General features: G+C 41.1%; 1 protein-coding gene across 1 annotated transcript in view; it reads left to right on the plus strand.

Moving 5' to 3' along the window:
• The first annotated feature begins 1,366 nt into the window (after positions 1-1,366).
• Positions 1,367-11,935, plus strand: part of epg5 (ectopic P-granules autophagy protein 5 homolog (C. elegans)) — a 22,063-nt gene continuing 11,494 nt past the window's right edge. The window contains 24 exon segments of the mRNA XM_054610353.1: positions 1,367-1,828; positions 2,237-2,878; positions 3,601-3,861; positions 3,966-4,164; positions 4,294-4,430; positions 4,540-4,647; positions 4,720-4,793; positions 4,943-5,051; positions 5,743-5,857; positions 5,932-6,082; positions 6,171-6,320; positions 6,409-6,566; positions 6,836-6,987; positions 7,211-7,351; positions 7,486-7,647; positions 7,735-7,857; positions 7,948-8,210; positions 8,297-8,437; positions 8,536-8,680; positions 9,092-9,289; positions 9,716-9,823; positions 9,906-10,005; positions 10,008-10,027; positions 11,754-11,920. Coding sequence (XP_054466328.1) covers positions 1,775-1,828; positions 2,237-2,878; positions 3,601-3,861; positions 3,966-4,164; positions 4,294-4,430; positions 4,540-4,647; positions 4,720-4,793; positions 4,943-5,051; positions 5,743-5,857; positions 5,932-6,082; positions 6,171-6,320; positions 6,409-6,566; positions 6,836-6,987; positions 7,211-7,351; positions 7,486-7,647; positions 7,735-7,857; positions 7,948-8,210; positions 8,297-8,437; positions 8,536-8,680; positions 9,092-9,289; positions 9,716-9,823; positions 9,906-10,005; positions 10,008-10,027; positions 11,754-11,920 — 3,878 coding nt within the window. The 5' untranslated portion in view covers positions 1,367-1,774.

Here is an 11,935-nt window from a genome sequence, read left to right on the forward strand (position 1 = left end):
CAGTCCTTCACCAAACTCACAGTGGACTTGTGTGCCTTGTCTTTGAATAGATTGAAGCAGAAAGTAGAGGATTGACAATAAATCTTGTCATTTGACCAATGAGCTTAAACTCTGCCACTGGAGATTTGACATCTGTTTGGTGTAATTGAACATATCAAGCAATATCATTTTGTTCAGCTTTTCTGTGAACATAAGAATTACAATGTTAAATTGTGTAGAAATAACGTTTTAGCCTTATTAACACTTTTTTGTGATTATAGAATTTAAACATATGTGTAATGTATTTTCAACTTTAACCACAAGAATTACAGCATGCAAATGTAAGGAAGGAAATGTAGCTGAACTGTAGCAGTGACCATATATCAATTTATGTACAAAGACAGCTTTTATGTATGTTCATTTATGTTGTCCCTTTGAGAGTATATTATGATACACAATGTCACCTGTAACTTAAAATGCAGGATTTTTAAACTATATATTTCGCTTATGAACTGCTTCATTTACTAGCAACTAGTTCTTCAAGTACTTCTCACTGCCTCACTCTTCCTTTTCTCCTGATCTGTCTAGCATGTCATCTGGCGTGTTAATTTCCCAAATGGCATTTCTTGCCAGGGTGATTCTGGATACTGTCTGACTGTCTGACATGTTGCATGACGTGTTGGATGGATGCTCTGAATCAGAGAGCTTGTTATACTTGTGACACACATTTATTTGATAATGTCAAAGAGCAGCTGGATTGGAAATAGAATCTGGTTTGTATCAAGGAGATTTGGATGGATGGCCACGTCAGTTGCAGCTGTAATTATAAGAACCAGCACTTACTATGTTCCTTGTGATAAAATTCACACAGGCTTAGAAGATTTGATTATCTCTGGTTTGGTTGTGCGGTTAAAGTGAAAGACATTTAAAGGGATTTTTTTTTTTTATCATTGTAGTATACATTTGTAAATAAATGTTTTTTCTGTGACTCATGATCTGCCTGTGCATTTATATGAACACTGCTAGAAATGGTAAAGTGTGATATATTACAGACTACATAGTTCAGAAATGTTTAACTGCAATGTAATTACTTTTTAAAATGTTGGTTATTTCTCAACCACCTTTGTTAAGATCAGAGTAAACAATCATGACCCCCAGATGACAGGATAGATGATCTTTTAAGGTTCATTACACCAACTCTGCACTGGGACAGACATGTCTTGATTTTATCTTTCTCTTGGAAAACAAATCCTGATATTAATGAGAGGTTAAAGAGTGACATTCATCTGTAACATATGTTAGATACCCTTCAGACCAGGGACTGTATAGTGGAGGTGCGTATGATACAGTTTGGCCTCTCTGGCTTTCCGTAGAGAGGTGGAGCAGTCACGTGATTGCGATTGCGGAGTTCCTAGAACAACAAACAAAACAAATGACAGCTGACCAGCAGACTCAGAGGACCTCAATCAGCAGAACTGGTTTGGCTTCACGAACATGTATTCTCTAGATGTTGAAGTCTACGTTAAAAGACATGCTAGTTGTTGCCTTGCTATCCTCCGACAGCGACTTTTCTCCATGCAGTGCTTTGTTTACAACCCGTGATCAGTGTTTATCTCGGCCACACAGCCAGTCACTGGCTGCTTATCACAAGATAGACCTCGCCAGCTCGTCCAGCTAATGGTTTCTGTTTGTGTGGATGTAGTTTACGTATGAAGACTGGATCAGCATCGTTTCCATCCGGAGACATCTCAGTCAGCTCCATGCCAAGGTGATCTGAGTGGTGCAAACATTAAAGATGGAGGCTGTGAGAGCAAAGAAGACCAAGACAAAAACCAGCGGAAGATCTCAGGTGACTAAACAAGTATGATACATTTAATTTCTCTTCTTTTGAGGTCACACAGGTGGAAAGCCTATTCTAACAAGTATTGTAGGTGAGGCAGGACATGTGTCTCTAGTCCATCACAAGGAAACACAGTTGCAATCACACTCTTTCTCACAACTATGGACTATTTAGAGGGTCCCATCCAAGGTACTTGTGTGTCTTTGGAAAAGCTGCATAACATGGCAACCCAACAAAAATGTCCATAATCTATCGTTTAATTGTTTTAATGATAGAGCTAATCACAGGGACACTGCACTGAGACATAATAATGTATTATTTTTGCCTCTTTCATCATAGTGTTTTCTCTTTAGTCATGTACCCTTTGTCACGTGTTGATCATGTTGTTTTTCTCTGATTGTTGTCTTCTGTTTTCAGCTGGTCAGGAAGCAGAAGCAGGCAGAGGAAGATAAGAGAGCAACAGCTCCCTCAGCTGTCTGTGATGAGGCCTTCACCTCTGGCTTCACCGACATCCCCCTCAGTCTTCCATATCAGGAGCCAGTGGAGGAGCAGCCCCCTGATACCACAACACAGCCATCAGATCTGCACCCTGAGACACAGCAGACCTCCTCGTCACATACTTTATCCACGTCAGTGTTAACTGAGCCTTTACAGTCAGCTCAGACATCACAGGATACAGTGCATCTGACAGAGTCAAAAGATGATGAAGAGGAGGACGGGGAAGTGGCAGCTCATGGGGCTGAGCTTAAAGTTGAAGCACAAACCACTGAGTTGGGAAAAGAGACGCAGTCATGGAATCAGCCGTGTGTATCATCTCAGTTTCAGATGCCAAATGCCCCGAGTGCCCCTGCACTGTACCCCTCTCTCCCAACACTGGAAGAGGGCTCTGTGATACAGCTCTGCGAGGAAGCTGTGAAAAATAAGGAAAAGGGACCTGCAGTGTTGGCGCTTCCTGAGCAGGAATCTTCCCCCCCAAGTTTGGAGCCTGTGGAGTCTGTAGCAGAACTTTATAGGAGCAAACTCTACCCAGAATTACCCAAGACAGCTCCAGAAATGCAGGTAATCTCATAGAACAAGAGATAACATTAAGTTAGATTATGAGTACAGCTGTGGGGATTTTCAAATGGTAAAAGAAGGAATAGATGTAAGTATATATAAGTATAGTGTGTATAATACATGAACACCTCAGTATTGAAAGATGGTCAATGTTTTTTTCCTGAAACAATATGACAACATTTAAAAGGTAGTATATTATGACTTGACTCAGTGTTTCTTAAAGATTATGAACTGGTGTTGGCAAAATAATATTCATAAACTAACTTGTGATAAAATATGTACATTTTCTAATGCAATTGCACATTCAGCAGACTTTTCAATCTGTCAGTACATTCAACGGAAGTTTCACACAATAAATATCAACATGATAATAGCTTAGTATGATTATTGTAATAGAATTATTTAAGTTAAATATATATAAGTTTCCTGCTTTTAAAGTAACTGTAGCTCATAATTGTTCTATATAGACTGTTCTAACTGAGTGATCAATAACCGCTTTTACCTGTGTTATCATTGATCCATATTATTAGGGATTTTCTCTGTAAAAAAATGTATCATCCACCAACATTATATTAGTATACAAATAATAAATATTTCTGATATTTTATTTTGTCAATTTTGCCCAGACCTAGATAAAACATAGTTATTATGTGACTGAAATCAATGTGTACTTGCATACACACATTCATTAACATGTGAAATCACCTCATGTTTTTCTTCTGCAGCCGTTCTCGCTGGAGCAGCTGAATGTTTGGGAGCCCGCTGGAGGTTTGCAGGCTTGGTTAGAGGGTGTTGAAGTGTGTGCTGCCCAGTTCTGTGCTCTAGCCCGGCAGGAGAACCACGAACTGACCGAACTTCTGCAGAATTACTGGCGCTGTCGGAGACAGCTGACCCAGTCTCACACACTGCTACATACACAGTCTTCTGACTGCAAGAGCACACAGAATCGTCTCTGGAGCTTCAGGGATGAACAGCTCACTCTTCAGGTGTGGAGGTTAAAACAAAAAGCTGAAATATAGTATGTAGAGAAAGCTATTAACTAATAATCTTCTGCTGTAATGACACTGTTAATGCAATCCCTTCCCTGCAGGGTGTGTGTGCAGATCAGTCTAAGGTGTGTGGGTATCACCGCTTCCAGCAGGCAGAGTTCAGTCAGAGTGTGCTGGCTGAGCTTAGGAGACTGTTTGAAGCTCGCAGTGAACTGCTCCATCAGAAGGTGGCGCTACATGCGTACACTGCTCTGCTGTCACGCCTCCAGGTGGAATCATACTTGTATCGTCTACTTAAAGGTGAGAAAATTGTGAATTCTACATGCCTTGGAGTGCCCGTAACATGCCTGTTACAAACATGCCTCTCATGCATATTACTACTGTTTAGTACATTCCTTAAATCAGCTTTGTGTATATTTTTGTTATCAGATTGTTCTGGCAGCCATACACAGCCTTGCTCTCTCCAACCCTTGAAAGAGGCCATCAGTGTACTGTTTAGCTTCACTCGTAGAGTCCTGGATGACACACAGTTCCAGACAGACATCCATCACTGGCTGGAGAGATTGGTACACACGCACACACACAAAACACTGTATTACTTTTCTTCCTCCATGTTCCATTGGTCGAGGTATTGTGTTGTTCTGTTTCTTTACATGGTCCTGGTCATTTCTCCAGGTGGCCATCCTGCTGCATCTTGGAGGGTCAGGAGAGCATCTGTACCTGCTGAGTCATCTTCTATGCTGTCCTGCCGGTGTTGGAAAGTGGGCTGCACCCTTCCTTCAGGTTAGTTAGAGACATCATTTAGGATTGTCATGGTAATTGTTGTAAATAGTGACTGGAGTTGTCTTGCCTCAGATCCAAGTTTGGGGGAACACCTGTGGGGTGCTGCACTTTATGCAAGCTCTGGCCGTCCTAATGTCGCCTGCAAGGTAAATATTAGAGACCTTTTTGCTACTGATCACTGACTGTGAACTACACTCTGGGTTTAAGTCTTTGGTTTTCCATGGGTGACCAGGTCATCCTTTCAGGGTCTAACAACCAAACGTCTCTAACCAGTGGCTTCTGTGTTTTGACTCAGACACCGTGCAGAGTTTCTGGGGCACCTGAAGCCATGTGAGAGCCAGAGCTCAGCAGCTTCTGGACCTGAGTCTGGGAACTGGACACTAGTTGATGAAGCAGGAGAGGAGGTACGTTTAAACAGGCTGTGACTGAATGCATTTTAAACAAACAAAACTCTTTTTGAAAACAAAGAATTATATAAAAGAAACGGTTCAGTTGTGGGTATATATGGTATAGGAAAAAGCTGTTAATCAAAAGACAGTAGAAAACTTGATTTATATTAAGTTTGGCTTTATTTTTCTGTTAAAAACAGTACGTGTTTTGTTTTTTCTTTCACTGATTTTGATGGAGTTAAGTAAAAAGGACCCAGTCGGTCTGTCTCTAAAGATGTGATATGAATTTATAAATCTGAATGTTCTGGTCTTTGTTCTGATGTGCTGAGTCATATTCAAAGCTCTTGTTAAATTGGTGCCAAATGAACACCTTTGACTGTTAAATATCAGTCTGCAGGCATAAAAGGACTGCCGCCAGTACAAATGTGCTGCTTAGAAACCACCTTCTTTTGGAAACCTTCGAGGCATATGTTTTTGCAAAAAAGTAACAATTCAAGATACTGTAATTCATTTATTATGTAATACTTTTTAATCTTTCACATTGTTTTATTTTTAATGAAATGGCTTATTATTGACATTTATAAAAAGCAGCCTCCACTCTGAATCCTGTCTTAAAAAAACATTTAGCATGTTAAACAGGCGTTAAACAGAGAATGTCATGACTTAAGAGCAGCATGTGTTAATTTAGCCTCTTACTGCTGTTTAGGATGAGGACCCAGAGAGCAGCTGGTTGTTGCTCTGTGAGGAGGATCTGATCTCCCTGCTGACCCAGTTTCCGTTCCAGCAGCTCTATTCACACATGCTCGGGATGAGCAAAAAGGGTGAGAGAGTCTGTCTGTCCGTCTGTTGGTCTGAATCACTCACTGAATGAACTAACACTCCCCTTTCCTTCCAGGTGTGTATCAACCCCAGGCCTGTTCCAGTCAGAAGATGATGCGTGTTTTTGCCTTTGCCTCCTCACTCATTGAACTTCTGGCTCTGGGTCTTCAAACCTACAACAGAGCACGATACAGACAGCTGGTTAAACGAATAGGACACATCATACGGTCAGTGCACCAATAATATACAGTCAAACTATAGATACAGTATATAACATTAAATGTTCATACTGTTGTCTCCTCTCTTTTTCCTCAGAATGACAGTGTGTTATGTCAGTGATCACTGGGCCCAGTATGTGAGTGTAACTGGTGCTGGTGGATCACACTCTTTGTCTTTGGACAAACTGCAGCTGGAATATGACAATCTCTTCCTCAGAGCTGTTTTACATGTACTCCGAAACAAACGGTGAGGAAATGGCCTCAAGTTTCCAATTTAACTGGAAATTATTTATTTTATGTGTTTAACATTTATTTTCTGTGGTCGTCTCTTACAGGTTGGGGATTTGGTTGTTTATGTCTGAAATGCCATATGGGACTCTGTCCAGCTCTATGCTGTGGAGGGTCCTCTATGTAATGCAGTCCACAGAGACAGCAGGACTGGAAGCACTCGGCACTGCTACTGACACACGCTCCTGCATTCAGGCTCTTAGAGGTACTGGTATATGCTTCTAACCTGCACAAAATATTATCTTTCAAATCCTAAAGAAAATACTGACATGGGCATTCTAGTGATGCTAGATGTGGCCCCATGGTGTCATCGTCATATTGAAAGCTGAATGTATCGCAAACACAATTTTGAAGTTTTTTTAAAATGTTTCTCAAACTTAAACTCAATTTCCAAGACATTTGGCAGCTCTATTGCATTCTTATTAGCCTGATGTTGACAGTTTCCACTGATTTAATATTATGTGTCTGTTACAGACCCAGAGCACCAGGAGAGGTTTGAGTGCTGGCTTTGTGAAGTGAACAGCTCCGATGGCATCTCCCTCCTCACCGCACTAGCACACATGGCCACACCGACTCAGAACTCTGACCCCGCATTCATCACAACCATAACGCTACTGATGTACCAGGTATGAGTTGAAGAGGGATGTATAAAGAATAAATTTAGATGTAAAACAAAGCTACTGGAAACTCAGATACTATATATACTGTGAAAGGTAACCAATGTAAAAAAAGGAAGGAAGGATAGAGAAAACAAAGTTTTACATTGGTAAAAGACTCATCACCTTTGTTCCTTGCTTAGAAAACATACAGTACCTGGTTCTTATACATCTCCTCTTATCTTTGCTACAGGTGTCTTATGTGAGTGTGATGACCAGAGAAACTTATTCTAAGGTGGGGAGAGAGTTGCTGGCTGCCATAGCAACAGCCCATCCCTACATTATCTCTGTGCTCCTGGAGAGACTGAGAGAGACCATACAAACTGTGGGAATGGTTCGTATTACTATACAATAAAGAACTAACTGCATGTGTTTGTCTAATTTGAGAGGAAAATATCTTATCTGTCATTCAGCTCGGACTTTGTCTTGCCTGTGTTATGTGAACATTTGTGTTAATGTGTGTGTTAGGTGGCTCTGTACTTGTGCAAAGAGCTGCCTTTGAGTCTGTGGCGCCCACGGCCAGAGGAAATCTGTGTGATCGGAGCCTGGCTGCTCCAACATCCTCTGTCTGCTGTGGAGAACCGGCTGGCTTGCGTCATACTGGAGGGTCTTAACTGGGGTTACACACAGGTAGTCACTGATTCATTAAAAGTTATGTGTCCAGATCCCACTGAGTAAAATGAATGGGTCTGAAGGTTAAACTGTTTCCTCTTGCAGGATGGCTCCTTGGCCTTGTCGTCATCTCTCCACAGTGAAGTGGCTCTGCTGGTTGCTGAAGCCTATCAGAAGTACCTCACTGACAAACCGTACAGTGGCCTCATATCACAGGGAATCAAACAGGTGATAAACTTCTCTTTGCTCACAGATGTTTAGTGTGAATCACCATGGCTTTGTTTTTCCATCTTTCTCTCTCTTACCTCCTCCCTTTAGGTGTCTTACATTGCCAGTGTCCTTCGTTTGGGCGTGTCTCCTGAAGCGTCCTTTAGTCAATGGGCTTGGCAACTGTTGCTAAGACTGAAGCTCCATGGCAACGCCCAGAACCCTAAAGGAGCCTGGTCGGTCCCTGCTTTGGCGTCCCACCCACCTCCAGAGCTTACACACTCTCCCAGCATGCACTCTGTTACCAGGGCTGTAAAAGCAGGCATCCCTATTGGATGCTACCTGTCCATCGCCATGACGACAGTCGGGCATAGGTCTGTACTCACTCACGCGGTGCCCGATATTTATGGTTGATTTCTAAATGAAATTTGAATTGAGATCATCTCCTGTGTTTTTCTAGTCTTGAACACTTTTGCACTGACGGAGTTGGGTTGTTGAAGAGTCTGATACAATCTCGACACCTGAGAGCTGCTGTGCATCTTCTGGATAACATCCTACCCCCAACCTACCCTCTCAGTTTCTACCTGCTCAATAACTCTCAGTAAGAGCAGCCCGTAAAATGTATTTATTGTAGCAGCCACTGTATTTCCACCACTTAAATGATTCCTACCTCTACTGTCATCCCTCTGTTTATTGCAGGTTTGTAAGTTGTATCCAGTTGTTCTTGCAGTACGACAGCGTGTGTCCTCAAGGTGTGACACAGCAGGTCACTCACCGGGTCGCTCCACTGTTCACAGGAACCAACTATGGAGACAATGTCCGACTGCTGAACAGTGTCATTCAGGTCCGTCACAACAGGCTTTTATTGTAAAGATGTATTGCCCGTCTTCAGCCATCTCAGAAATTTTTTAACATTTTGGATTTTTATTATAGTTTTAGGTATAATATTACTATAAGAATGTTGAGAAACAGACAGCAAAGTTTTTACATTGTTAATTTAAGTAGGTGTCAGTAATATCATAAGCCAGTCTTCAAAAGAAGAAGCATTCAAATACATTTTACCCAGAAACAATGTTGGTACCATGTGCATAAGTTAAACTGCATGATATAGATACAGTTTGTAATCTCTAAACATTTACTCAGAAACAATGGCTCAAATTTTTTTGCAAAAATAACTATTAAATTTGATTAGGTTCTTTTTAACTTAATCTTTTCCACAGAGTACATGTGTAAATGTGTGTGTTGTATCTTCCAGAGCCATGTGGTGGAGAGCTCACAGCCCGGTCGTGTCGGTGCTGCAGCGGTGTTGGAGTTTTGGGTGAAGATTTTGACTCAGCAGAACCTGTGGTACCGGGACAAAACAGTCCTGTTCCTCATGGATCAGATCTGCTGTGCAGCATTCACACGCATTCAGGAGGAATGTTTGCAGAAACTTCTGTACCAAGAGCATAAGGTATTTACTCAGTCATGTTAGATGTTTGTATTATTTATGGACTCTTCAGGTCTCCCAAGTGTAGATGTTGAATTTAGCACAGGAAAACTGCCTCCAGTAACATTGTAAAGATAAATATTACATTAACGTTAATGGGTTGAACATTTCAGTAAGAGCAGGAGCTTGGTGGTGAGGGATGCCGAGCAATCACCGTTAACCCATTAAGCTATTAATTTTAGTGTTGTGCAAGCATCTTCTTGTTCAGACTGTGATAAAATTAAGTAACACTAATGTGTTCATTAGTGATTACATTTTGACAGTATGCTTGAATGATGAATCACCAGTAAAAAGTTTCCATCAGGAAAACTCCAGTGAGCTAGGACCACTGAATAAGCACAGAGTCACCAACAATGGCTTTAAATTTCACCCTTTTCATACGTCATGCAGAATGCCTTGGGTTACCATGGAGATCGAGGTCTGCTCTCCTCTCTGGTTGGCTGGATTGCTGGAAATGCCACGCCCTCATTCATAGAGGGCCAATCTCTGAGTGCGGAGGTAAGGATCTCCAGAACTCCAACGATACGTGCCCTCGATCATATAAGTAAAGTCCTGACAGGTGTTGTCTCTGTGTTTGTAGGTTTGGTTCGCCTGGCTGGTGTTGAATATGGAGGGTGTGTTTGAGGAGGATTCTCAGCTGAGACGCTGCGTTGAACAAGAGCTCCTTTCAGAGCCCAGCATTTCCCAGAACAAGCCTTAAAGGTATACAGACACAACCACAAAAAAGTTTTACATGCATTGAGTTAAAGATATTGAAAATAATTGTAGCATTTAGTAAAAGGTTTCACAATACAGGACACCATTAGTGGAGGACAAAATGTTGCACAATTGTGCTGATATTGGGCATGTTGGCTCACTGGAATGACACACTGAATACAATGGGAGCATAATTCATGTTTTTAATTACACTTGTGTTTACACTGCAATGACATGTCATAATGGCTGCTCTGAAAAGAGCCTATCGTGATCCAAAGCTTTATTCTTATACTTCATCTATTTCTTCTGTTTGTTTTTTGGACTCTGCAAACTTTCAACTACAGACACCATTGAAATATCAAAATGTTCAGTTCTTTAAGGATAATTTCCCTTTTTTTTTTTTTTACAATTTAACTCAATGAAGAAAAACTTAAAATCCTTTTAAACATGCTCTACTTTGAATAGTGGTTCCCCATTTTTTCAGCTACAGATATCATTTAAACTTTTAACGGGTAACAAGACTTTTTTTTACAGTTTTTGAATTATCAGTTTGTGTTTGATGCAGTTTTCAGACCTTTTCTGAGTTTATTATGGGTGTGTATTGCGCTACTTAGAACAAGTGACACACCACAGCTGGAAAGGAGCTTTAAAATCTTCTGAAATAAATATCTAAAACTTGCTTCCATTTCAACAATTTCCACTCTTCTCACATTACTTCTGGTAAAAATGAAGGAAAACTTGTGCTGGATGCAGACATAGAACTACTGAATCAAATAGACTTACACATTTGAATGAACTTGCTTGAAAGTGGGACTGCCCCTTAAGCACTCATGTTACAGCAAACAATGACGATTTTCTAACCTACTCCCATCTCACATTTCTGACCCTACACACACAAATTTGATGTGTTTGTTCATAAGCACGTCTCAACTGTAACTCTTCATAAAATGTAAGCGCTAGGAGTTGCAGTTTTTGGCTCAGAAGCAGGGCTAACAAGGAGTCAAATAGCAGTAGCCATCACCATGGCAACCTTTGATTGCTGCTAAACAGACGCAGGTGATTGAAATTAGCTAATTGGTGTGGTTTGATACACACAGAGACACACTCGGGACACATTTTCAGGCTTTTCTCTACATATTTATGTTTGTAAAAACAGCAAAAAATATACAGTCAAACCTTACAATGCTTCATTCATTATTGCCATTAAAAACGTTTGAAAGCTGCAGCTTGAATCTTTTCTAAGACCAGAAAACTTAAGCATATGGGCCCTTTAACAGTATCCTTTTTGACATCTCATAGCGGGGTAAACACAAGTGTAATTAATAAAAGTAATTATGGTCCTGTTATATCTGTTATGTCACATCAAATCCAGTGAGCCAACATGCACAATACCAGGGCCTAAATAGAGCAGGAACATAATTAATGTTATTAATTACATCTGTGTTTACCCCGCAATGACGTGTAAAAATGGCCTGTCACAATAGCTTTCACTAGAGTGTCAAACATTGTACAAAATGTGTTATGAAAGGACAGACATGAACACATCTGCCTACTCTATTATAAACTATATTAGTGTCATCAGTGTAATCCAATGTTGGTGAGATGAGTTGTAACTCAACATAAACAGAGTACTTACAAAGCCACAGAGAGAGTTTTTAGAAGTCTGGTCTACAGCTGGTTGATGTACTGTTGTATGTAGATGGTCTTAACAGTGTGTCTGTGTCTGAGCCAGAAGGCCCAGCAGAGGCTGAAGTTGCCGGTAGCACCATCTCTGCAGCGACTGCAGGTGTACCGCTGGGCGTGTCAGGCCTTAGCCACGCCTCCTGACCACCCGCTCCTCCCCCTGGTCTGGCAGAAGTTCCTACAGCTCTACCTCAGACAAACAGGACCTGAGTATGGGTACGATGCGTACAC

The sequence above is a fragment of the Anoplopoma fimbria genome, chromosome 13 (assembly GCF_027596085.1).
Source record: "Anoplopoma fimbria isolate UVic2021 breed Golden Eagle Sablefish chromosome 13, Afim_UVic_2022, whole genome shotgun sequence".
Classification (NCBI taxonomy): Eukaryota; Metazoa; Chordata; class Actinopteri; order Perciformes; family Anoplopomatidae; genus Anoplopoma; species Anoplopoma fimbria.